The 27,769-nt window shown below is 41.9% G+C and overlaps 1 protein-coding gene across 3 annotated transcripts; it reads left to right on the top strand.

Annotated features, from left to right (window-relative positions):
- The first annotated feature begins 261 nt into the window (after positions 1-261).
- Positions 262-27,769, top strand: xpo1b (exportin 1 (CRM1 homolog, yeast) b). 3 transcript variants are annotated; one of them, XM_053332581.1, is made up of 25 exons: positions 262-620; positions 2,076-2,207; positions 2,565-2,666; positions 7,249-7,321; positions 8,799-8,860; positions 10,566-10,610; positions 13,007-13,188; positions 15,092-15,140; positions 15,239-15,358; positions 15,470-15,598; positions 15,685-15,843; positions 15,925-16,122; positions 16,728-16,866; positions 17,411-17,592; positions 17,713-17,869; positions 17,982-18,145; positions 18,232-18,366; positions 18,777-18,960; positions 20,160-20,266; positions 20,916-21,110; positions 22,109-22,277; positions 22,496-22,630; positions 22,777-22,936; positions 23,042-23,138; positions 26,313-27,769. In XM_053332581.1, the coding sequence occupies exons 2-25, from the start codon at positions 2,082-2,084 to the stop codon at positions 26,457-26,459; spliced, it is 3,216 nt and encodes a 1,071-aa protein (XP_053188556.1). In that variant the 5' UTR covers positions 262-620; positions 2,076-2,081; the 3' UTR covers positions 26,460-27,769. The 3 variants fall into 3 exon arrangements, with proteins under 3 accessions (XP_053188556.1, XP_053188555.1, XP_053188557.1); XM_053332580.1 differs by having other exon boundaries at positions 18,777-18,969; XM_053332582.1 differs by lacking the exon at positions 262-620 and adding an exon at positions 8,254-8,326 and having other exon boundaries at positions 2,186-2,207; positions 18,777-18,969.

Raw genomic sequence — 27,769 nt, 5'->3', positions numbered from 1 at the left:
CTCTATTCTGATAACCGGAGTCATGCAGGAGTCCACTCTGCACAGTATAGTCTGCCCTCCTTTTTCCTCTCCGGGCGGAGTAGTGGCGTGGGTGCTTGAGCGAATTGAAAGAAACTGACAGGTGGATCATCCAATAGGACGCCAGCTCGGTAGTCTCCGCTAACGCTGCAGCCAATGGCAGCGCGGATGTGGGCGTAACCCCAGTCCAAACTTTACGCGGCGCCATCGGCTGAAAACTAAACCGAGATGGAATCTCCCAGTCTGAACCGGTTTCAACCGGTTGCGAGTCAGTTGCTTGAGAGAGGAGAGGAGGCGCAGACACACAACCTCCATCCCGCCCCGCCGGATATTTATTACAACAACGAATTAATGAGTGAATCAAGGTTGACTTTGTTTCGTAAAATGTACCGGAGGGACGTATTCCTAGGTTTGCCGCGGTAGTAGTTTTTTTGAATCCACATCAGCGGTTGTTCCCAACCAGACATCTCTCTCTCTCTCTATCACTGCTGGAGCTGGAGATACAGTCAACGCTGCTCAAACCTTTTTTTCTAACCAACAGTGATACTCAACTACTCAATATACCTTGTAGCTTCTTTTCAGTCAGAGACTCGGACTTTTAGGTAGGTAACTAGCCCTAAAAGTGCAAAGCTGCAATGCTTTGCTGTGAATAACGTGTATTTATTGGCTTAACCTGTACAGGAAATAAAATGCTATATTTTTTGCTTTGTGTGTGGGTAAAAAGTTGTGTTCATGTGTAGTTTACATCGCTTGTCACGGTGCTACTGCTAAACCAAGCACGCAAGTAGCATCACTGAGATAACCAAGTAGCATGTAACTACTATACTTAATGAGGATTAGCTAGCGTTTGCAGTCCATGCAAAGTGCTTTAGCCTTAACCTGAGTTAAAAAAAGAGTAACTAACAATATCTAGTAACGTTACGTGCTACGCTGCGGATGAATAAGTAACCAAACAAAGCTGTACGGTTTTTAAATCCGTGCCTCTCCCCGCAGCATCAGCAGTGTGCGTGATGTGAGCGGCTGGCAGGTTGATGTAGCTAGGTGCTTTAGCGTTACCTGGTGTTAACTTTATCGCAGCGGACTGTTTAAAAAAGAAAAAAAAAGTAGCCTGAAAGTGTGGCAGGCAAGGCAGCACACACACCCCCTTAAAAGCGTCAACTTCCCTCAACATGTAAGTTTCACAGTGAGTAACATGTCCTTGGTGGGAGTGGTTGTATCGACGCACCCCATGTGAGCTGTGTGTGCGCGCTGCTAGTAATACGGTTTATCTGCTAGCCGCTGTTAGCATGCTAGTCAGTGTCAACACAGCCGTAAATCGAATTTAATGGTTAGAGTCTTTAAGCCCCAGGCTGTTTGCTGTACCTGTGAACTCAGCCACTTTTACAGATGTAAACAACGTGACGTCGACTAGCACATCCGGCACGTGGCTCCGTTAACCTTCTTAATATGGTCTTGTGAAGAAGCGACTGAGTAGTCGATGGTCGAGTGTGTGCAGTGATTTGACCGTGCAGTAACTGTGCTGGTATCAGTGTTTTCAAAGATCGATTTGACCCAATCAGTGTTTTAGTTAAAGCAGTGTGGTGCCACTCTGGTGAAATCCCTCCAATGAAATTGAGGTTACCTGAGGGGTTTGAGATAGTTTTACAGTTGCATTCAGGTGTTGCCAACCACTGGGGTGAGATTATAATTCACTTAATTTGTCTTTGCTGTAAGAACCCCCTTCCTCTACCAAATCCTGACTCCTGGGGTAGACCAGAGAGCTGTGCCTATAATTTAAACACAATCCAACTGGACAACAACAAAGCTTTCATTTCCTTTTGTAAGCTTTTTTTTTTTTTTTTTTTTTTTAACTGTGGCACAGGCTTGTGGCACCAACTACTTAGAATGACAGGCCACTGTTGGGCCGAGGGGATGTTTGTTACGTGGTCAGCTGTTTGGAATTGTTTCAAAACACACAGTTCACATGACTTTGCCTGTTGAATGTGTTCGGTGCTCTCATGACCCCCCCCCCCCCCTTTCCCCTTTCTCTCTCCTCCCCCTTGCTGTCCTTGTTGCAGAGCTCTATGCCAGCAATTATGACAATGTTAGCAGACCATGCAGCACAGCAGCTGCTGGACTTCAACCAGAAACTGGATATCAACCTGCTGGATAATGTGGTGAACTGTCTATATCATGGGGTGGGACCACAGGTAAGATGTGAAGCAGATGCAATGTTTTATAAGCTGTGTGACACTAAATATGGTTTTAAGCTTTTGTGCTTGAAAGAAAAGGAAAAGATTTCATTTTGTCAAAGATTTTTTGAGCATTTTTTTTAATCCATACCTGAACTTAAGTGCATTGTTTGTATATTTGCTCAATTCCTTTTAACCACATCTATCAATAACCATTTCATGTAATGTTTATCTGTTTGCTTTGGCGTCAATACTGCAATACAATCAAGTCTAGAAATAACTGCCCCCTCCTTTTTTTTTTACAACAAGGATTTACAAGAGTCTTCATGGCACCTGAATGTTAAATCTAAAGTGTCATCCATATTTGTGTTGCAGCAAAGAATGGCGCAAGAAGTGTTGACACACTTAAAAGAGCACCCAGATGCCTGGACAAGAGTGGACACCATCCTGGAGTTCTCCCAGAACATGAACACAAAAGTAAGTTAGCTCCAGCCCACAAAACATCAGTGGGAGGAAAAAAGAAAACTTTCTTGTGCTTTGAGGAAGAAGTGTATGCAAAATTTGTGAAGAAAGAAAAGCCATAAGATTACACAAAAATCAGCGGTTTGCAGATACAACATACTCAAAGCAGCTTTCTGTACTATTGTGTGTGCACACGGACCCAGTAGAAGTTGACTACGTAGTCCTGGTGGCATTTGCGCCATGCCCTAACTCTTGAGCTATGTGGGACCTCTGTCCTTCAGATAAAATGAATTCTGCTGGATCTGAACCTACCAGACGGACAATGGACTTTGCCTGTCAGCTACTGGTGGTAATACAATACAACACCAAATATGCCTTTTTAAAGTCCTGACCTGGTGGGAATGTGCTTCTATTAGTTACCTGATCTTCCGTAATAATAGAAATCTGATGTGTCACTATCGTTTACTGCTTTCTCTAGATATTTAGATTTTTAAGTATTTGACATGTAGACAATCTTGTAAATTAGGTAGATGAATTATAATGAACACATGTACAGTACCAGTCAAAAATTGGGATACATCTACGCATCCTCTTGAGTGAGAAAGTGTGTCCAAACTTTTGATGGTGGTGTATATTTAGTGAGTCATAAATGAGCAGTTGGTTAAATGACAGCTCCTGTGCTGCTTGTTATTATTTAATAAATGGAAATGCATAATTTAAAAGCTTAATTCTGCACAAGTTTCATGCTTTGCTGGACATTATTTCGATATGAATCAAAAGCAGAGCTGCACGTCCCACCCATATTGTAGTGGTTCAAAATGGATTGGACCTGCAAACGCCAACGCCACGTAGAAAAATGAAATGCCCTGCCCCCATACTCTTAACTTTTTATTTACATATTTAGGCATATCTGTGTGATCAAGGGTGAAATTATGTGTAGGCAGTTTCTGGAACTTAGTGTCTGTTAAAAGAAAAATAGATGCATTGGGTAAAAGTTTTCAGCTCACCACCTTCATCACGTATATCAGCAGCAGCTTTTCTTGTCTTATAAAAAAAAAGCTGTTGTTGTACCCACACATGACCTGTGATCACAGTTATCACAGGAGTACCAGCTTTTTGGTGCATGTCCGGCTATTGAAAAAGTTTCACCAACACTGTTGCACCATTGAGCATATGTCAATCTATTCTTAATTGACCAATGTCAAAGTAGTGATTAATTGATTATTAATGAATCATCAGCATCCTCAGTGTTTGAGGTTTTGTCTGTTACAGTACGTCTGCTGATAAGTGTGCACTGACACTTGATTCAGTCTTCAGACACATGCAGAATATTGTATGGATGCTATATTTATAATGATTAAGTGTAATTCCATGTTCAAATAATAAACAGCAAGTGTTCACATGAAGTCAAGTGCATTCACTACTTCCTCAAAGCAATTGGTGACATTTGCCTTTTTTCTTTGTTGCTTGCCTGTAAGATTGCTTTTAACACTGACATTCATTACTAATGTATCAACAGTACTTTTTTTTTGTAGCTCAAAATTTGTAATTCTCTAAAACTAAAACTAAAACTAAAAACCAGGGATATTAGAGGAAAAGAGGAAGCAAAAGGTAAACACCTCTTGAATTCTGCATTTATCTTGTTTGATTAGTCTTATAAGTGCATACTATTGAGAGCACTTTGAGCATTTGGCTTGTTATTCATGATTACAGTGATCATATTTGAAGAAATGTAATGAATTCAAGCTGTGACTATTTGATGTTAATGACAATGTTCCATTATGTTTATGGCTTGTAATAGGAAGAAAAGGGGTGTGTCATCCTGTGCATCATGACACAGCTAGGCTTTGACGGCAGGCCTCCACAAGGTCTACCCTTTTTTAAATTCCCTTTGACTGAATTCTGTTCATCCGTTTCTATTGCATCTGTTTTATTGGACAGAGGGAGGGCGCAGGCAACAGTCACTAGGAACCATAGTAGAGACACAATCTGTCGACGACTCGATTTCACCTGTAGGGATCATGGCTCAAGCTTCCCGCCTCTGCCTTTCTCTCCTTTTTTCTCTCTCCGGTGCATCCTCTTCCTCCTCCCTCTCTCCTCTGTCCCCACCCCTCAGTTCTTCAGCCAAGACCCCCCCTTTTTTTAATGACGTGCTTTTGCCAGCAAAAAGAATTGCAAAACATTTGTCAGGCTTCCTGCTGATAATTTCTCTCTCTCCACCTCTAGCGGTGGTTTGAGCACAAGCGTAGCAGTTTTATAAAGGTGAAACAAAACAAGTCAGAAATGTGACACCTGTCAGCGAGCCAGCAGCCACAGATTTCCCCTCTAATCTTTCCAGCATCCATTGTCTGTTTTACGCTTTGATAACATCCTAAACTACAAGCCACTCATGACTCTTTTTTTCTTTAGTTTTGTAATCATTGTATCTTTTTTATTATTATTGATGATCCCTACAGTTGAAATAGTCAGTTGAAGTAACACTAGATCAACAACTAACTTTGAAATAAAGTTTTTATTTTTTTTGGTTTTGACTTCATGCTTCACTATAGAGCGCCCAGAATTGAAAACAGGGGCGTAAACCTGTGGTTGGTCTTGCTGTTCCTTATGACACACCAGAGATATATACTCTGTTATTTTTGATTGAACCATAATCTGTGTTTTTTTTTTTTTAGTTGTAGGATGATTGAGTCACATGGGTTCAGGGTTGGGTATCGATGACTTTTAATTTTTTTATTGGTTTGAATTCTGCTTTAATGATTCTGGTTCTTATTAAGTTGATTATGCTCATTTAAGATTGTTGGCATGCTCTTTAAGTCATAAAAGAAGCCAAATGATGAAGGTATAAACCACCTTGTGAGGAAAAAAAACAAGATAAAGATCGATGTTATTATTCTGGGACGTGGCAGTATTAGGTAATTTTAGGGTGTCACGACTACAGCTGCATTCTTAGAGGGCATTCAGACCAAAACCAGCCTGCAAACTAAAAACAAACAACAACAAAAAAACCTTCAAGATGCCACATTCCTTTCAGAGAGACGGTAAAAATACAACCCAAGAGGTCCAGTTCATAAATCCATGTGTTTTCGAAGGATTATCAGACAGTAAATAACTGCACTGCTGTTTACTTCCTTGGAAAGTTGTCATGGCGACAATGACTTTTATATTTAGTTGTGATGCAGAGTAGAGTAGAGTAAACTTTATTGTCCCTGAGGGGAAGTTTGTTTTGGGCACAGCGCTACAGTCCGTTGCTCCATATATAAAAAAACAAGAGAAACGTTTGAGACAGGTGCGTCACATAAAAACATATTTAAAAACACGAGAGATATTTGACTTTAAATATCATATAGCTAACTCAACAGCTTTTAAAAGAAATAAGAATTACAGAGCTTGTGTGTTTATGGTACTGAGATTTAGCATTAGAGTTCAGCAGGTGGACGGAGGCTGGAACAAACGATGGCTCGGAGCGCTTTGATTTGCCCTTTTGGCACGCACCGTTTTCTTCGTATTCAGAGAAAAGGGCACGTTTACAGCCCGCGGTCATTTCTGCCGCTCGTTTCCTGACCGCCTGCTCGTACAGGCTCAGAACGGGATCATATTCTTTCTTCCCCCGTTACCTTCAGAGCCGCTTTGTGCATGCTGGCAAAGCTTTCGTTTCAGCACTGTTTGGTTGCCAAACCGTGCTGTAATTCCATCTCTAATGATGCTCTCTAGGATTGCCCTGCAGAACATCAGCATGATCCGACCGCTCACTCCAAACACTATCGATCACCTTAGAAAGTAGATAATATATAGAAAGTAAACCTTTCATATAGATTAGGTTTATTCATTTACCAGGAGTTTGAGCTTGCATGTATTTGATTGGCTGGAGCCTTGCAGGATTGCGTCACATTTGCAGTGCGACAAAAGTTAAGTCAGATGAACTTTTGACCAGGCGACCCTCTGCGTTGACATTAACACCAAAGTTGGTGTGAACGCTGTCTGACTCCCCCTCTCGCTAAAGTTAATCCTTCACTGTGCCACACCGAACTTTTTCTTGCATGTGATTCTACTTCTGTGATTCTATTTCACTGTATCAAGAGTCATTCAGCAAAATCACAAAGCATGTTTCTTCACAATAATGATGATACACTGGAACCAGCTCCAATTCAATCAAAACCAGTCCTCGATGCCCAACCCTGCATGGTTTATGTAGCGTAGGTAAAGAAACATTAACACAGACCTTGTTATTTCTCAGAGCCCATTAGACTCACCCTCGGAGCAATCAGAGCTCAAAGCCGACTAATGGATTGTTTGATTTTTTTTTTTCTGCTGTCTTGTCTGGTGTGACGCTGGGAGAAACAGCAGGACTTCTGCAGCGTTCCAGCTTAATGCTTGTAGAGATTTATTCATAAAAAACAACACAAAAACATCTTAAAAGTGAATTTTCTGCATGAAATCTGTGGTTCAGTCTGATGTTTTAATTTAGAAAATACAAGTTATTCCAGGCTGGCCCACTTCATAGTGTTTTTTTAGTTTCATATTAAGATTACACTGTTTGTTGTTTCAGCATGTTGATGAAGGCTTTAACCTAATGCTTCTCCCTCCTTGCATATTACAGTACTATGCTCTTCAGATTCTGGAAACGGTTATCAAAACAAGATGGAAGATTCTTCCCAGGAATCAGTGTGAAGGTAAATGATTACCGTGCATCACCACCGTGTTTATACCCTTTTCACCAATACTCCAATTCTACACCGCCCCCCCCCCCCCCCACACACACACACTTTAGTGCCTTTTTTTTCCTTCTTTTTAATGTGTTTAAATGTGACGTGCGGTTGCCAAGTTGAGGAGTACTCCCCCACTAAGCGCGCTGATTTGTTTTCTGCTCGACTGGCTCGCACTGGCTGCTGCAGAATGGTTTGGATCTGGACTTGAAGCAGTTTTAGACAGGAAACAATAAAAAAACAAAAACAGCCCAGCACTGATTTTTAAAGCTTTGAAGAAGTAGAGAAACTTTAATTTATGACTTCTCTCGCTTTTAACATGTTTGTGTCTAATTTTTATGTGATTGTATGTTTGAAATGATTATAAATGCATGAAAAAAAAGGAGATGGTCCTAATGAAAATCAATGTAGTCAGCCTGTTTATTGTACCTGTGGGGCACAGCTGCAGGGGGAATGGGCATGCATGTCTTTTTTTTATGCTACCACTAGGCGCCGCCAAACTGAGACATTCAACTTTTACACACAGGGGCTTTAATTACATATTTTCTGTGGAAAATTTTAACGGATTGTAACTTCATAATTATTCAACTTTTTTAAGAAAAGGTGATTGGAAGAAGTGTTGAGGAAGTATTCTGTATGGATATAACAAATGTAATGTTTGAAATCCTCTGTAATTCTCACTTAGTTACTGATTCTGCTTTAGTTTATCTCCACGCTCCCTTGTTTAAAAACAACAAAAATTGAATTAATCTCAAAACATTTTTAAACAGAAGATTGTGGTTTGAGCAAATAAACAATAATTCTGAAATAAAATGATCAATCATGTGCAAATCAGTTGATTCTGCTCCCTTCATTCTTCTATATTTTGCTCAAAATTCATTTTTTTCCATTGACCTAAGACCTTCCCTACTTCTGACCGTAGATGCCTGAATTTTGTTCAAGTGGCAAACCCCAGTGCAGGGCGACCGGCAAGTATGTCTTTTCCCCCCTTGTGTCAGAGTATTGCCTTGTTTTCGGCTCCGCTCACTACACCCCACCACATCAAGTATTCAGACAGTACAGCTACAGCCTTAAAAAAACAGATGCGAGGGAGCTGAAAACACAGTTGTTTAAAAAAACCAAAAAAAAACCCCATGCTCTGCTCACATTGTTGGCTTGTTGATGAAAACAACTCGGGGTAATGTAACTTCCACTGAACTGATCAAAGATTTTGCCACCCCCCCCAATACAAGTTCAGTGGTAGTTTTTTTTTTTTTTTTTTTTCTTTCTTTTAATTAAAGAAGGGATATAGTGGGATAAGATTGGCAGATTAGTTACGAGCCAGCAGACTGTGTAGACTAAGGTGCTCCAGGCAACTCGTCATGTCAGGATATGTTGAGGTTTACACAGTGTACTGTTGCATGCTAACAGCGCTCTCCTTCTGATATCGTTGTGTTTTCGCCAGGTATAAAAAAGTATGTTGTTGGTCTCATTATCAAGACTTCATCAGACGCTTCAAATGTGGAGGTGAGTAACACATTACACTTCAAAAATCAAATAAGAGGGGTAGCACTAGCACACATTTAGTTCTGAAACATCCACTTAATATTAAGGCTTTATATGTAAGTTATTTCTTTCTATACTTAGTCTCTGTTCAATTACAATGGGCAAAGATTTCAGTGTGAACTTTACACTCCTTTGACTTGGAAGGTGTACTGACCACAACCCATATTAGAGAGTCCACTGTCATTTCTCATAGCCAGTCTCAATATAGCCATGAGTAATGCTGGTCACTGTAGTGTTGTGTAATTCACAGCGAGTGTGGTGACCTCACTTGTTTTGAAAGTGTTTTTTAAGCCAATTAACCACTCAAACAAGTTAAGATTGAGTTTAATGAACACTGACAGCAACCAGGGAATGCAGTTTGGCGACTTAACAGTTGTTTTTTTTATTTTATTTTTTTATTGTTGAGTGATTTATGAGCAGTCCACCTGCAGACACACATCTGCATAATTGAGGCAGCAAGTGTACAGACAGCATGTGGTTCTGTTGTACAATGAAATGAATAGGAATTCAAATGTGTTAGTGGTTACACACATTTTGATGTGCACAGTGTGTTTACCACAGGTATGATTCTAGTGTATGAACATGACACAGCAGCAGGAGCCCATGTTAACTCTGTGTGTGTGTGTGTGTGTGTGGACAATCCACTTCCATTCATATTGTGTGTTATTACAATTGATGAAAACATGCAGAGACTGAACAAAACTAAAACTCATTTCCAGACATAAAAAATGAAAGTGAAGTGAAAAGTCTCCTGAAAGCTAAACTGGAATTGAAATCGGAGCAGAGCGCAGCACAGTGTGTGTTAGCAGCTCTGTGTCATGAGACAAACATGTTTGCTTTTAACCAGAGGACGACTATTTTCTGGCTGATGCACGTAAAGTGACAGACTGCTGTTAGCAGCCAAATGAAAGCGCTGTCTGTCTGTCTCTCACTGATAGGCTCATACACTTCCACTCAGCTTTTAGGATTTAATATTTGACTTCCTGCTGAGAAGGCAGCTTTCAGCCATGTTGCAGGTGTTTGCATCATTTTCAAGTATGATCAAAACTTTACACATTCAGTCTAATTGCAAAAGGTTGACCACATGTTTTTTGGCGCACTGAGTCAATTTAAACAGCTCTGATTCCTTTTTAAATATGAAATATAAAAGTTATGATCACTTTTTGTTCATTTAAATTTCAACATGTTTTTCTGTTAAATGACGGGACATGCTGCTGTCTTTTAGAGCAGTGGATCTCAAACTTTTCCCATTAAGGACCCCTAAACTGACCCGCATTAGACCACAGACCCCCATCAGATTAGATTTTGTCCCAAGGTCCCTTATCTGATAAAGGTTTTGCTTTCAGATGTTTTATTACAGTAAGCGTATGAAACCAAATGATGACCGAAATAGTCATTTATTCTGTCACTGTATTGCTCATAATGGAAAATAAATGATTCCCTTTTTTAGCTGGGAACTGCCTCAGGAACTCCCAGAGGTTCCTTTGACAACCACTGTTTCAGAGTGTTTGCTATTGACATTGTTCAGTGTTTTAAAGGCTTTAGCTATGTGTTTAAAATGTGTCAAGTTTTAAATAATGGAATACTAGTCATGTGATGAAATGAAAGAAAGCTTTGACATGATGTAATCAAGATAAATCATTTTGTGTTTATTTTTACTTTTCAGAAAGAAAAGGTGTACATTGGGAAGCTGAACATGATTCTTGTTCAGGTAAGCTTTCAAAACATCTCCCAACTCACCGTTAAAGCATCGCTCAGCTGTTTCTAAAGCTCTCACTGTCTGTGGCTGTAGAATGATAAACACTTGACACTGTTTAAACCATTTAATACATCACATGTGTGAGAGCTGTCTGTAAAACAACAAACTTTTTAACACAAAAGATGCTAAATTGACATTATTGATGTGTCAGTAAAGCATCTGGTGGTTGTGTGTGTGTGTGTGTGTGTGTGTGTTCAGAACAGGATTGCAGCGGTTCAGATACCTCAGGCCGGTCTACAAGCGTTTTAAGAAAAAAGTGTGTTTATATGAAGCTTGACCATTATTGTAACCCATCACAGTGTGTGTACAGCAGCGGTCAGAAACGGCTCATTGTGTCCCGTTACAATGCTGGAATGTTTTCCTCTCAACCTCACACTGCTGCACGCGAGTGAACCGTGCAGTGGCACAAAGGAAGAGGCAGCAAACAGTTGGAATGAAGATATCCACACTGACAGCAAGAGAGCACACCGGAGCAACCAGCAGCTCACACTCACTCACTGAAAGAGTCCTGGCAGGTTATACTGACAACAATGAATAATACACACTATACTGTACAAAGCAAGGCACATTGATTTGTGTAGCACGTTTGAACAGCAAGGCAATTCAAAAAGCTTTTATATAAAACATCAAAGGCATCAATACAGGATATAAAAGCAACACATGACAAAATAAAAAAGACATTTCAATACAATTGAAAGGGTTAAATTGGAAATACCATGAAGCTAAAACAATTACGGATAAAAACAGGAGAATAAAAAGTTTTGAGATATTAACCCTTAAATTTGATGATCAAAAGTAGTCACAAACAGAGAATGATTTGAAAAATTCCCGGCTGAGACATTAAAGTAGAATTAATATCATTATTTAGTTTAATATTTACAAGAAGATCATATGGTAGATTATCATTGTTTGTATTCTAAACAAATATAAAGTATAATAAGCAAAATGCAACATGATAGCTGTATGGATCCTGTTCTCTCTCACAGGTTAACTGTAAGCTGGATATGATTATAATAAATGAATGTACAGTAAAAGACTATAAATAGATGAAAGAACAAATGTAAGCTACCAGAGGTGAACTTTATCATTGCATCGGTGTGGATAATGAATCCTGATGTTTCTTTCTGTATCTGCAGTAAGAAACAGTAAACACTGTATTAGTCTCATCACCCTCTCTCCCTCTGACCGCTTAGTTTAATGACAGTTGAGTCATGTGACACCACCCAGCGCGCATAAACAGAAACTGATGTGTCAACGCACTCCATTATCCTGAAAGAGCGTCTTCCTCCTCCTCAACTATTCCTCCACTTTTTTGTAATGATCCTTTTTAACCTGAAGATGTCACTCTCAATTAGACTCTGAACCCGGTGTCACTTCTGCCCTCCTAGCTCCTCCATTAAATATTCAACTAAATATTAATATTAATTCTACTTGAGCAGCTGATGGTTACAGAGCGTTGCTGCGGCCTCGTGACTGGAAACAGGATCATCTCAAAACATTAAAAGCTGCTTTCTAATTGTTTATATTAAGTCAAGTCATTATTGATGTGTGTTTTAGGTTGTTTTTTTCTTTTAAACAGCAAAGCGGGTCATTAATAATGTCATTATTTAATAAATGGTGTCATCGCTAATCCCCACCCCCCCACCCCTTCGCTCCAGGAAAACACAGAATCCTGCCAACACTCAGCTGTAAGACGTAAGCAGCTCCGTCTCATCAACGACGCAGCGACGTGTATCAGAAAGAGACAAGACACATTCATGTCTTCATTCTGAATTCTGCCTCCCAATGTGAAACAGTTTGATACCATCCCTGTGTGTGTGTGTGCATGCGTATGTGTGTGTGTGTGAGATGTATATTCACAGGAGGGAGAGAAATCAGCTCACCGGCTACACGAGTGACTTTGCATTAATGCCAGTGAGAATGAGTCACTGCTTGCGTCAGCCGAGCTAACATCATTTTGGCCTTCGGGGGCCGCGGAGCTCCAGATTCCACATTCGTCCTCAGGAGGCTGCGTTTTTTTTTTTTTTTTTTGCTTTCTTTCTTATTTTTTTCTAAATAAATGTCTTCACGCATGTTTGCATTGGTATCTCTGCAGGGTTCGCTCGTATCGCTTTGTAAACACACTTTAACAGTCTAACTGCTCTACTGCTGTGTGATTTATTTTTAAGTTCTCCTACAAAGAAGAAACAGGGGCACACGCTTGACTTGAGATTTGAATGAGGGGCCGTTATTTATAGCGAGAGTCACAGATTCATCCCCTCAATACTTCACACGTCCTCCTCGCTTTTTGAGTCAGCTTAACATTAATGTTTGTGTACGTGTCCCCCCCGCCCCCCTTGTGTCTATAGATCTTGAAGCAGGAGTGGCCCAAACACTGGCCCACCTTCATCAGTGACATTGTCGGAGCCAGTCGAACCAGCGAGAGCCTCTGTCAGAACAACATGATCATTCTGAAGCTGCTCAGCGAGGAGGTCTTTGACTTCTCCAGCGGCCAGATGACCCAGGTCAAAGCCAAGCATCTAAAAGACAGGTCAGCATCTTATTAACCCCTTCCCCCCACCCCTCACCTCTGAAAGCAGCAAGCTCACTGTAGGAAATGTCAAACAATCAGTATCGCTGGTTCTAAGTGTCAAAAAATGCCAAAAGATTTTTAGTGGAATAAGACTTTAAAGTGAAGATTTCTAAACAAGCACTTATCCAGCATCTGCCTTTTATTAAGATCTACAGATTTATGAGTTTGTCTTACTCCAGCACTGTCAGCATTACAAAATATGTCATTGTGTTGGCATGTGAAAATACTGCAGCAGGCAGTTAACTCAGTGATGTAATGCTGTGTGTGATCACTATCTAACACGCTGGAAGACAAACTGGCCTGTAGCTGTTTACACACACTGGACAAATCTATCAGCATCGTTATAACTATTATGTAACAACTTCCTTAATGCTGTCTTAATTAGGGGAAGTTTATGTGTGTGTGTGTGTGCGCACAGCCTGCTTTTATATATATATATATATATATATATATATATACTTTGATATAAATAGTTTGACAAGCTTGAACTTGAATCTCTCTCAGTATCCATTAAATTGTACATGAATGACTGAAGTTGCACTTTATTATGAAGGAACATGATGTGATCTAACTGGATAAACAAGACTTCTAGTGAAGGGATTTGAACTGTGATTGGATCATCCCCCCACAGTCAGGGTGAAGCCAATAAGCAGCTGTAGTGATAGATGTTAGGATTTTATCTTGTCAGCGCATTTCTTTTATCATAACTAAAGAATTGTTTGTTTTTTTAAAATCATTTTTAGAAAGAATAAATTCAGAACAAGATAATATTTGATTTATGTTTAAAATACAAATCTCTAGTCACTATATAAACTCAATAATATATCAGTACAATGAATAATACTCCTGACATCACAGACATTAGTCAGTATCAGTCACTCCTCCTGTCCTCTGTCCTCCTCCTAATGCTGCTGTGATTCACTGCTGCAGGTACTGCTGGTAGAGAGAGAGAGAGAGAGAGAGAGAGAGAGAGAGAGGGAAGAGGGGGGCTGGTTTGTCTCCCGTCAAAAATAGACAGTGCTCGTATGTTTAGTGGAGCGGAGAACAGCTTCTGGGATGCTTCTGAATGGCTGCGGCACATCTGGTTAGATCACAAGCATCGACTAGACCGGCTGTAATCAGCCTCGCCGGCTGCGCCACGTTCTGGCTGTGCCGCCGCCGCCACAGCTGATTACAGCCCGGCGGGATCAAGCCTTCAAGTCTGTTACTTTACATAAATTTGCCAAATTTTAAGATTTGTGACAAACTAACAAACAGATTACATACAGGCAGCTTTCGTTTCAGCTGGTTTGTAACAATTCCTTTAGTTTAATCAGCGTGTTGTGGTCGTTTGAAACATGTCGACTGTGAATGAAGACAGTTGAACACATGACTTTTTAAAAACTTGTTGAACAGCTGGTTTAATAAAGTTTAATATTGGCGTTTGACTTTTTTTTTATCACACTCACAGTAACGAGTGTTGATGTCGTCAATTTAGGTAATCTTTGAATTATCTTCACTTCACCTGGTTCACTGTGTCCACCATGACCTCTGCCCTGGTGTGTGTCTGTGTCTGTGTCTGTGTGTCTGTGTGTGTGTGTGTCTGTGTCTGTGTCTGTGAGGACAGAGCAGCAGCACAACCATAAATGATAGAATAGAAAATCAGTATGTGGTGGTCAATTGTGATCTTAAATAACTGAATCAATGTATGAGAACAACTTCTTTCATAGAGAAGAAGCCACATGATAACAGGATGAGGTGATTGTTGCAGTCAGCTCAGAAGATGACAGGGATTTATCAGTCACACGGGTTGTTGCTCAGATGCAGGTTGTGATTGTATCAGAAGTTCCTATTAAATAATATCATCTTTTATTTCTTTCAGCATGTGTAATGAGTTCTCTCAGATATTCCAGCTCTGCCAGTTTGTTATGGTAAGTACATCTTGATCTTCACTTTTGAGTTTTCTGGTTAAAATATGCTGTTGTGTTAGTCCTTCAGCTGTTTGTTTTCTTATCTGTCTCACCTTTAGGAAAATTCCCAGAATGCCCCCTTAGTCCACGCCACTCTGGAGACCCTCTTACGTTTTCTCAACTGGATTCCTCTGGGCTACATCTTTGAAACCAAACTGATCAGCACACTGGTGTATAAGGTGAGCACACACACACACACACACACACACACACACACACACACACACACATAATGTCATGTACCAAGTTTCACATGAAAAATGAATCTTTATGAATTGTTTTTTTTCCAGTTCTTGAACGTCCCCATGTTCCGTAATGTGACGCTGAAGTGCCTGACAGAGATCGCGGGTGTGAGCGTGAGCCAGTACGAGGAGCAGTTCGTCACCCTCTTCACACTGACCATGTGTCAGCTCAAACAGGTGAGCTCGTCAAACACACTCGGATAAGACAACACCGACCTTTTCCCTTCCGTCTGCCTCCGTTCAACAATTTGATCTCTGTTCAGATGCTGCCTCTGAACACCAACATCCGTCTGGCCTACGCCAACGGGAAGGACGACGAGCAGAACTTCATCCAGAACCTCAGTCTGTTCCTGTGCACGTTCCTGAAGGAGCACGGGCAGCTCATCGAGAAGCGGCTCAACCTCAGAGAAACGTTAATGGAGGCGAGTCACAATCGCACTTTCTTAATACACCGATCAAACGGATGAATCCACAATCTTACGCTTGTCTTTATCCTCCTCCAGGCCCTCCACTACATGCTGCTGGTGTCAGAAGTGGAAGAGACGGAAATCTTTAAAATCTGTCTGGAGTATTGGAACCACTTGGCGGCAGAGCTCTACAGAGAGAGTCCCTTCTCGACGTCCACTTCCCCTCTGCTCTCCGGAAACCAACACTTTGACGTGCCGCCACGCAGACAGCTCTATCTGCCTGTTCTCTCCAAGGTACAAACAACCAATCACAGTTACATCAATTAATAAGAGAGTTCACACACACACATAATCCTGATTGACATGCTTCTTTTTAGTCACATGACATTTTATTCGCTCTCAAATTGACATAATATGACAAAATAATCTATTTTTAGGACGTCAACAAGCTGACAAACAGTTTTCTCTGTATTTGAATTGATAAGCATCACATTTCAATGAAGTCAGATATTTCTTAGAAGGTAGAGATGGTGCAGCAGATGAAGAACAGTGTCAGTTGAAGTATCAGCTTGCAGACATGCTAGAGTCAGTTGGCAGCCGTCGAGCAACAGGTGGCTGCCAAACTGCTGCCAAAAGAGTCGCCAGTTACAACCAGAACCCTCAGCCAGCAAAACAGAATAACTCCTCTGCCGTAATAAGATGTCACACGCGCACTGTGCGTGTGTGCGTGTGTGTGTGTGTGTGTGTGTGTGCGTGTGCGTGTGAGAAAATAGCCTTGAGACAAGCACCTCGTTGTATAATTATGCCCACAGAGGCTACACTGTGAATATGAGAGGGGGGGGGTATGTGTTATTCTTCAACGTGTGGAAGTGCTGATGGTTGTTTATCTGTCGCGACAGGTGCGTCTGCTGATGGTGAGTCGGATGGCCAAGCCTGAGGAGGTGCTGGTGGTGGAGAATGACCAGGGCGAGGTGGTCAGAGAGTTCATGAAGGACACAGACTCCATCAACCTCTACAAGAACATGAGGGAAACACTCGGTATGGCTCAGGAATGAATCAGAGCTCTTATTTCTTTAGTGGCCTGCATGTTCTCCTAGAGTCAGTGCAGGTTTCCACAGGGGGGCTCCTAATTTTGTCCAAAAAACCTGCAGGTTAGAGGAATTGGAACCTGTCCAGGAAAAAAGAGCTCCATCGGCCTGTGACCCTCAGCAGGATAAGCTGCTCATAAAACGGATGGATGTAGCTTTGATATTTATATTCTTGACTACTGGATGCTTGTATCAGTTGGCTGAAATGTAGTAATCCTGATCGCTGCACTCATAGCAGTGACCGCAGGCTCATAAAACGGTAGCAGTAAAGCCACTGACTGCTGGTGAAATAGTTTTTTGATGGATATATTGATCAGCCACAACACGCGCACACACACACACACACACACACACACACACACACACACACACACACACACACTTTGCCTCTGTTTAATGTTATGTCCCGTTCACAGCTGTACAGAGATGTTGCTTTTTTGTTTTTTTCCCCCTCTGATCACACACTGACTGATCCTCTGCCGTCCCCCCCACAGTGTACCTCACTCACCTGGACTACGCAGACACAGAGCGCATAATGACAGAGAAGCTCCACAACCAGGTGAATGGCACCGAGTGGTCCTGGAAGAACCTCAACACACTGTGCTGGGCCATCGGATCCATCAGCGGAGCCATGCACGAGGAGGACGAGAAGAGGTTCCTGGTCACTGTCATCAAGGTATTAATAAAAATCTTTTTTTTTAAAAGGCAGCACAGAGCATGTGGTAGAAACACAACCGACATCATGCTCATATTTAAATATGAACTAGAAAAGACCTGACTCTTGTGTTTGTGTCAGGATCTGCTGGGTCTGTGTGAGCAGAAGAGGGGAAAGGACAACAAGGCCATCATAGCCTCCAATATCATGTACATCGTCGGCCAGTATCCACGCTTTCTCCGAGCGCACTGGAAGTTCCTCAAAACCGTGGTCAACAAGCTCTTTGAGTTCATGCACGGTGAGAGATAAAGATTTTTAAACTTTAAATGCATCAATTTGAGTTTGGGAATGTTGGATTTATAAATAGCATGCTCTTGAACGATTTGTGTATTTTGTCTTCTCTTCATCAGAGACCCACGACGGAGTTCAGGACATGGCGTGCGACACGTTCATCAAGATCGCCCAGAAGTGCCGGCGTCACTTCATCCAGGTGCAGGTGGGAGAGGTGATGCCATTCATCGATGAGATCCTGAACAACATCAACACAATCATCTGCGACCTGCAGCCGCAGCAGGTCAGCACAGAGACACTAATCACTATTTCTTTCACTGCTTGTTCCCCAATCTAGGTTTCCCACTGACAAACTCTTTCTTTTACCAGGTGCACACGTTCTACGAGGCAGTAGGTTATATGATCGGAGCTCAGACAGACCAGGCTGTGCAGGAACACCTGATAGAGAAATACATGCTGCTGCCCAATCAAGTGTGGGACAGCATCATCCAGCAGGCCACCAAGGTAACAGACTAATACAATAAAGCAATCTGGATCATTATAATAAAGAGTTGTGTGCCATTGAACACATTAGCAATATTGTTAATACAGTACAGTAAATGCACATTTTTTAGAACTTGTTTAGCTGTTTTGAATATTATGTAAATTCATGAACGATTCAAATGGTCTTTAGAGTGAAGTCGCTAAATTTTATTGATGAAACTCCAAACTACCTTCAAAAATCTGGCTGTTTAATTTAGCCTCCCTAGGAAACATGTTTTGTGATTGTAAGTGCCCTTTCTTCAGCATTAAATGGTTGACTTATTATGTTTCTAGTAAAATGACATTAAACCAGCAAGCGGTGCGTGTCAGACCACAACACAGTAGGGAAGGACAGATAAACAAGATCCATGTGTCTATCTCTCTACCTGCAGAACGTGGACATTCTGAAGGACCCGGAGACGGTGAAGCAGCTGGGCAGCATCCTGAAAACCAACGTCCGAGCCTGTAAAGCCGTGGGACACCCCTTTGTCATCCAGCTGGGACGGATTTACCTCGACATGCTCAATGTCTACAAGTGCCTCAGCGAGAATATCTCTGCTGCCATTCAGACAAATGGTACGGGAGGTGTGTGTGTATGTGTGTGTAGATGAATCTCTTTGCTGTTCACACTGTAATGTCACTGGAGACATCCTGTATACGGCCTCTTTAACATCTCCCTGTGTAGGATATAAACATATGAGTCCTCAACACTGCTGAGTCATAACTGCTCCTCTTGTTTCAGTTGTTAAATCTACGTACAGTCGCTCCATTGTTGTTCAGGCACATGCCTTGTCCTCTGTGTGGACAAGGCATCGTGTCAGCGTTTCTTCTTCACAACAAATACCCCAAAAGCTTTAATACCCCCGTCTGTGAAGATCACTCACTGACACACACGGCCGTGTTTTTCTTCTCAAACGAGTCTGTCTCGATGACTCATCTCCGAGCTGCTCTGTGTCTAATTGAGAGGAGCGATGCCGTCTGAGGTGTGTCAGTAACGATCATGTATCAAGGCCTTTTGCTACTAATTCTCACAGTACACACCAGTGACTGTCTGTGCTACTGTCACCATGATCTATGTAGGAGGAACAAATAGTGTTGCTCTCTGAGCTTTGGTTCTCTGCTGGTACTTTGATACTTTTCTGTCTAGAAACAGAATCAGCAGCGTGGCAGAGATTCACCCATATTGCTGTGTTGTCATATATGTGTGGATGAGCTAATCTAATAAATAATATAACTGACAAATGAAGGTAATTCATTAAATTGACACAAAAATCCTGTAAATCTGCTCTTGCTATAAAGCAGCCCCGCTCACCGATTTGCAACAATGCCAGCAAAGCCTTGTACAGTTGTAGATAGAGTTGCAGCACCCTGGGAGAAAAGATTTAGCAAAGGGCTTGACAGATCTGTCATCTTGCAGTATAAAATTTCGTATCACCCAGTTTTGTGTGTGTGTGTGTGTGTGTGTGTGTGTGTGTGTGTGTGTGTGTGTGTGTGTGTGTGTGTGTGTGTGTGTGTGTGTGTGTGTGTGTGTGTGTGTGTGTGTGTGTGGTGACTGTGTGTGTGTGTGTGTGTGTGTGTGGTGACTGTAATGTATGGCAGATAAGAGGATAAGTAGATCTGCCTATGCTCTACAGTGGCATTCAGTTGAGGTTTCACACATCTTCTCAAAACTCAGTCGCCTGCACGGGTGTAGTGTTCCCATGATCTGCATATGAAAATGAGCTAACAGAGCTGTAAATGTTATATTATTCATGCGTCTCCTCTTTGCGTTGCAGGTGAGATGGTGACCAAACAGCCTTTGATCCGGAGCATGAGGACAGTGAAACGAGAGACCCTCAAACTGATCTCGGGCTGGGTCAGCCGATCAAACGACCCACAGATGGTGAGAAGTTGTACTCCAATGAAAATAAAGGATGTGGTTGTGTGTCACTACATCAACATTTTCAACAGTAAACCTGAGTGTCAAAGTTCATCGTTGACCTTTCCTAGATTCCAGTGTCTTCTCAGTCACACCAGCTGTTGTTAAAGACTGTTGGATGTTGTTGAAAGCTCCGGCTGAAGCTTGTGAGCAGATCTTGAGTTAGTTCTTTAATCTGTTTTGAGTGTTAGGATGGTTATTAAATTCTAAATTCATTTGAGGAGAAGGTGAAGTGGTTTTGAGCCAAAAGTAGTGATGTATTTGTGTGTGTGTGTGTGGGTGTGCGTGCGTCCTCAGGAGATACCACACACTGATGTTTCATTGATGGCCACCATCAATGAAACAGTTGACAGTAAAGAAGTAAAACTAATCCAGTTGGTATTTTTAGATAACAAAGATTTCATTTCCTCGGGGCCGTTTCTGCCCTCAGTTGTATTTTTATCTGCATCACAATTAATATTCATAGCTTCTCTGTGCACTCGAGTTTTAAGACATATGCAATATTTTAGCTGCACTTTTGTAACGTAGCTGTCAAAACTAAAATCCTCACTTGTATGTTTTTGTAGCTCATGTTTCTCCTCCCTCACCGTTCATCTCTCTGGTTGTTTTCCAGGTCGGGGAGAACTTTGTCCCACCGCTGCTGGACGCCGTCCTCATTGATTACCAGCGCAACGTCCCCGCCGCCCGCGAGCCAGAGGTCCTCAGCACCATGGCAACCATCGTGAACAAGCTGGGCGGACACATCACCAGTGAGATACCCCAGATCTTTGACGCCGTCTTCGAGTGCACCCTGAACATGATCAACAAGGTACTGTGTGATCTGTGGATATTAGTGTTTTACTATTTTTCTGTGTGTGTGTGTGTGTGTGTGTGTGTGTGTGTGTGTGTGTGTGTGTGTGTGTGTGTGTGTGTGTGTGTGTGTGTGTGTGTGTGTGTACTGTTTAATGATGATTAGCACTAGTTAAATACTATAAATTGATCTTATACCGCCTCAGTGAAAATCAAAACATCTCCAGTGTAGTAAGGAAGTAAACATTTCAGTCATTAAGAACACAAAACATCTGACTAAGCAGGTTTCATTTGCTCACAGATCAGCAGTCTATCATGTGGCTTTCACAGGAAACTGTTGGACTGATAATGCTTGGGCACATTACAGGTCCTTGTTAGTAGAAAAGCAAGATAAAATGCAAGTAAAGAACCAATCAGCTGACTGCACTAAAATAAAACTAATGGACAATCTAATCAGAGGATTATGATTATCTGTAGAGTTGATTTGATTGGTCGAACACTGTAATTGTACAGAAAATTGATCTGCAGCTATTTTGTTTTAGTCGTACCATATTTAAATCAAAATGCAACGTTAGCTGGTTTCAGCTTCTTAGATAATACTAAACTCAATGTGTAGGCTTTGAATTGCTGATGGAGGAAAGTAATGTCATTTTGGTACTTTTAGCTCTGTGAGGCACATTTTTCATGGAGCCTTTACAGAAAGAACTACTGATGAAAAGCTGCTGCAGGAACATCAGCCATTTGAGTTTCTTAACCGTTTGCTGGCGATCATCTCTGATGCCACGAGGCAAACCAGTTGCAAGCCTTCAGAGAGCTGTTGCAGAGAAACTTTCCCATGCTCTGTTATGTTTGAAAAAAACAAAAACCCAACATGAATAGAATGACAATCACATGTCCAAAGGAATAAAACATTCTGAGTTATGCTTTGTGTAGTCAGACTTCAGCCACATGTAGGTCAGACTGGTCATCTTCTTTTCAAAATAAGCCTCAAAATAAGCCTGTTGTTTTTTCTGTTAGAACTTTGAGGAGTATCCTGAGCACAGGACCCACTTCTTCTACTTACTCCAAGCTGTAAACTCCCACTGCTTCCCTGCATTCCTCGCCATCCCCCCAGCCCAGTTTAAACTGGTGCTGGACTCCATCATCTGGGCCTTCAAACACACCATGAGGAATGTGGCCGACACCGGTAAGACTGCTAGGAGACTCATCCCCATTTTACTGCTTTTATTAATGTTCTTATTGAGCAAGAACGCTTAGAGCAAGAACGCTAAGTGATGTAAAACACAATTTAAGTGCTTTGTTTTATACCATGACCTCCTGGGGATTGGGGACACAGGTGGGGATATTATATATAATACAATGTTGCTGTTATGACTAATGTGAGTCGTGTCTTTGTGCATCCAGGACTGCAGATTCTCTACACGTTGCTGCAGAACGTGGCTCAGGAGGAGGCAGCGGCTCAGAGTTTCTACCAGACATATTTCTGTGATATCCTGCAACACATCTTCTCTGTAGTCACTGACACATCTCATACTGCTGGTGAGTTCATACAGATAACCACAGAAGGCACTTTACTTCACAAAAACTGAATTCATTTGAACGTAGATATTAGAAAGGCGATTCCAGAGGTGATCATTCTATGTGAATGACAGCATGTATAGTAATTGTGTTTGTGTGTCCTGCAGGCCTGACGATGCATGCATCCATCCTGGCCTACATGTTCAACTTGGTGGAGGAGGGGAAGATCACCACAACGTTGAACCCCAGTACCCCAGCTAACAACCAGGTGTTCATCCAGGAGTACGTAGCCAACCTGCTCAAGACTGCCTTCCCTCACCTACAAGAGTGAGTAAAATACACACAATGAACACACAATCTGCACTGTAGTAAAAACTTGTTTGTTATCGCTGTTGAGTTGTTCTAAGCGTTTGTGTGTCTGTCTGTTTTTAGTGCTCAGGTGAAGGTGTTTGTGACCGGGCTGTTCAGCCTAAACCAGGACATTCCTGCCTTCAAGGAGCACCTTAGGGACTTCCTCGTCCAGATAAAGGTGAGTTTATCAGCGTATAAATGGCATACAATTGCTCTATTACACTCATTGAACAAAACCATTGACTGCTGCGACAGTGCAGCTGACAACCAGGGAAGCACCTGTTGATGGCCCACAGAGCAGGGCCGGCGTGGGCTAGCAACTCATGCCAGCAGCATTCATTGCTCGTAAGTGTGTTGTATCCACTTGTCTATTGCTACGGAAACTTAAAGTCCATGTAAAGTCAATTCATTGATTTACTTCTAAACACATTATACACGTTGGAAAATGGTTACAGAAAACATGTGATAACATGCTGATAACTATGCAGTACTGACTTGTGGAGATAGAGCCTTAAACTGTTTTTCGGCCATGCTCACAGCATTTGGGGCAGAGAAAGAGGCTGATTTTTACACAACTTTGAAGCCTAATTTCATATATTTGGCAATTTTTTTTTTTTTTTTAATCATTCAAATTTGGCAGGGTGGTCACACTTTTCTGTGGTATGTCAAACTCAGAACACATTTATTCTTACTTTACACGGACTTTAAATACAAAGAATATCCCTTGAGTCGGTGAGAGTAGGAGTGCAAGATGGCACACTGACCAACCATTCAATAACAGACCCTGGAACGGAAACCGCAATGAATGAGACGGCCAGCATGTCAGTTGACAGAGCAGCAGCACCATCAGGAAAAGCTGCAGAGCTGCACCTGTGGCTGGACAAAGATAACATCAGAAAAGGGTCTCAAGATCCACTAGGGCTGGAAAAAGTGCAGGACAGGACAACTGCAGCCCACAGGGTATCACAGCACCCCAGGCAAAATGTTAACCGAGTACAGACTCACCAACAGACAAGAGTACAGAGCACAACCAGCCATGGCCAACTGAGGAGGGAGGAAGATGGAAAGCCTCAAATCATGAAGCCTAACGAGTCCCAGAAGCAAGAGTGGGAGACCATTAACCTAGACCTCATCCATCTTCTAGAAGGTCTGAGGGAAGGTGTAGAAAGAAAAACTGTAGAACATGGGAGACACCATATGAAGCTATGGGGGGAGATCTGGGGTGATGGAGAAGAAACAGATGACACAGAAGGAACATTCAGTCCAGCCCAAGGTCAGGAGACAGCAGGAAATCAAGACTTGAGAAGGAAATAAGACAGCTGAGAAAACAGTGGAGGAAGGCCACAGACGAAGGAAGGAAAGCACTTAAGGCACTACAGGAAGAAGTAAAGCTGTCCATGGTAACGCTGCAAAGAGCAGAATTCATGAGAAAGCAACTTAAGAAAGAACGAGTGAGAACAGGCTTTTACAGAGTTTGTCAAAAGCCTGTTTGTTGAGGAGAAGAACAGGATCCTTAAAGTAACTGTAAAGTAAAGTAACTGAGGCATGGTTAAGAGTGGGAGGGATCGTAATGCCTAAAGTAAAGAAGTCTTGCTCATGTAGAAGAGCAGATTTCCTTTGGTGTGGTGGCCCAAAGACACAGCAACAACTTTTTCAATACATCAGTGCAGAAAGCAGGGATATATGGTTTCTCAGGATGTCAGGAACATGCAAATGTCATCTGGCACCAGATACAAACTTTTCCTAGATCTTTACAGTGTCGTTGGTCGTTGGCTCACGAGACTCTGTGGACAGCTTTCAACCACACAGCTGGTCAAAACTTACTTCTAGTATCTTCAGTTCTGCGTCACAACATATGACAACACCACTGCCTGCAGCCCCTTGAGACAGGCATTATGGTGGGCTGTACCATTTGTGAACTAGCATTCACGATGGTAATGGAGCTCATCATCCAAGCATCACAGTGGATGGTTGAAGGGAAATACTTACAAACCCACCAAATCCTGCAGTATTCCTGTTGTCAAAGGCTGGCTCACCAACGAATGGTTCCTTATCAAAGAGCCAATACCAACAGTCCTGGAGAAGCCCGTCAAAAGCCTCGGACGATGGTACAACGCAGAACTCAAAGACAGCAGTTGGAACTCATGCAGAATACAATCAGCAGCCCCACTGCTCTCCCAGGGAGGCTGAAGTTTGGTGCTTTCTATTCAGACTGCTGCCCTGACTTGTGGCCAATTACCATCTACAAGGTCACTCTATCTCATGCCAATCAACTGAAGAGACTGGCAAACTCACAAGTGAGGAAGTGGCTTGGGCTAACCGAGATGCCTCAGCAGCATAGGGCTTTACGGGAACATAGCCCTCTCGCTGCCAATCCCCAGCCTGGTGGAGGAATACAAATGTGCCCAAGCAAGGCTGAACATGACACTCACATATGCATAAATCTCCACTTAGTTATTCTAACTCAGGCTAAGTTAGAACTCAAGAACAGCTGGTGTGACCAGATCAAACGTCACAGGAAATAAAATTGCAAGTGCTTCCCTCACTCACACTTTCTCTGACGCTCCAACAGCTTTCAGCCATTAAACCCCAATTGACACTTGAGCTGAATTTAACTAATTTCAACATTTAAACGTCAACTGACATTTCAACTGGTTTCTTCTTACTCCTTAAACCACAATTCAACTCCTGTGATGACTTCAGTTTTTACACTCAAACTTCTTTCAGCGCTTCCATCATAACTGCTATTTCAGCTTCTTTCAGTGTTTGTGTTTAGACTCCAACAGTTTGTTTTTCAGCTTTCATGTTCCAACAGCAACACTTCAGCAGGGAGCAACTAGCCTTTTTTCTAGTTTAATGTAATATATCTGAATAGTTTGTTGAAGAAGCAGTACTAGTAAGACTTCCTGGTCTTCATGTTGTTGATCATGTACAGTGTATTTGCAGATAAGCTGAGCTAAATTGAACAAGGCCCTGCATAGCTCTGGCTTTGCTGTTTGTTGTCTGTGCTGCGTGGGCTTTGTCTGTTCTCATAGAGGTTATCAGTGACTGCATAGCGAGCTGCTTAGCTGTTGTTTCCATAAATAACATTTTTCCTACATGGCCAGGCTGTCCTTTCTAAGTATATGGAAGGTTTGTGGTTGCTGTGCCAGATTTCAGTGAACTTGTGCCCAACATTTTGGCTCCACAGTACTTTTATGTTTAGTTCACTGATTGGTCTGGTTCTCAGCTGTCAGGTGCCATTGATTCACTGCTTATTTTCCTGGCAAAAATCTGGACACGGAGGTTAAAATGAAGCTTTACAGATGTAGTGAGATTTAATCGGTTTGCTTCTTATCTGTTGCTGTTCCAGGAGTTTGCAGGCGAGGACACCACAGACCTGTTCTTGGAAGAGAGGGAGGCATCGCTCCGTCAGGCCCAGGAGGAGAAACACAAGATCCAGATGTCGGTCCCAGGTATCCTAAACCCCCACGAGATCCCAGAGGAGATGTGTGACTGAGCACCAGCTCATTCAAACTGTACAGTACTCCAAACAACAAACAAAACAAATAAACCCTAACCACAGCAAACACAACAGAACCCAAGAAAGGCACTTGAGCGTGGTGGGAGGCCCCTCACCCTGTGCAGAGCGGGTCGTCCCATTGGATGTTTGTTGACCAAAACAATGCCAATAATATGTAAATGATTACCGCGTCACCCTGTGGCCCTTTTTACATAATATGCGTTTTCTATGGAGACTTTTTGTGTAATATCTTTCCAGAACTGTTAATCCAAGCTTACGTTTTGTTGGTCTCTGGCCCACCCAAGACCTGCATGATGAGGTTGTAACGATTAGGACAAGTTAACCATCTTTGTTTTTGTTCTGTTCCCTCCACCCCCCATGTTCTTTTCTCCCCACCATATATTTGTTTATATATAAATATATTATATATAGTCTGAGCAGGGTTTTTGTGAAAAACGGCATATGTGTCAAGTCTGCATAGAGGCTTCTAGACCTGTATGTGACACAGGAAGTGGTAAGGTCTTTTAGAGGCGCACGCACCGCTTGTCTGGTGCCCCACGGCACTGTGGGAGAATGTGAATCTAACGGATAATGAATGAAGGCTTGAGAGATGCTGCTTCATGTATCAGCATCTCTTGCTCTTGAGTTAAGCTTAACCTAAAGAAGTGTTTGGCTGCTGCCGGGCCAGAGGGTTTTTTTTAGGGAAAGCAAAACCGAATATGTGCATATCATCCCAATTGTATAGCATCTTTAATACCATGGGAACATTTTTTTCCTTTTATTCTATTGTTTCTTTTTGTTGTGGGTGTGTGCGCGTGTGTGCTGTCGCCTAGTCGACATCAGCGTTTTGTTTTCCTCTAAGAGGATTGTTGCTCATTTGTGAGCCTTCATTAATGGGATGTTTTAAGGAAGTGGCGGAGGTATTTATGGGTTCTTGGTTGGTTGCATCTTTATAACAACTCCTGTTTAACTCAGATGGCTTTTAAGATTTTGAATTGTACTAATTTAGATTGTTTACCATGCAGTAGTGCTTCAAGACACTACCTTTAGAGCAAAATGAAAATAAAACTGGGTTTACATTTAATTTTGTATTTTTGCATTTTTCATTTGTACCTGTTTGAGTTCTGTCCAAATAAACAAAAGGCTTTTTGTCCACAGAGCAAATACATTGCCAACGAGTTTAATTAGGAAAAGAATGTATAAATCCAAATAAGTACCCAATCTCTAATGGCAAATTTCCCTTCTCAAGGTGTTACATTTGTTGTGAACTTTTTGAATTGATTAAAGTTGAGAATTTTATAACCCTG

The sequence above is a fragment of the Scomber japonicus genome, chromosome 14, assembly GCF_027409825.1.
Source record: "Scomber japonicus isolate fScoJap1 chromosome 14, fScoJap1.pri, whole genome shotgun sequence".
Taxonomy (NCBI): Eukaryota; Metazoa; Chordata; class Actinopteri; order Scombriformes; family Scombridae; genus Scomber; species Scomber japonicus.
Note: the sequence above shows the minus strand (reverse complement) of the source record. Positions and strands in the feature narration are given on the sequence as shown.

Coding starts and splice junctions, on each gene's coding strand:
- xpo1b (XM_053332580.1), top strand. CDS start 2,082: ATGCCAGCAATTATGACAATGTTAGCAGACCATGCAGCACAGCAGCTG. Junction 13,189..15,091: donor GCCAAGCATCTAAAAGACAG/GTCAGCATCTTA, acceptor TATTTCTTTCAG/CATGTGTAATGAGTTCTCTC. Junction 15,844..15,924: donor TCAGAGAAACGTTAATGGAG/GCGAGTCACAAT, acceptor ATCCTCCTCCAG/GCCCTCCACTACATGCTGCT.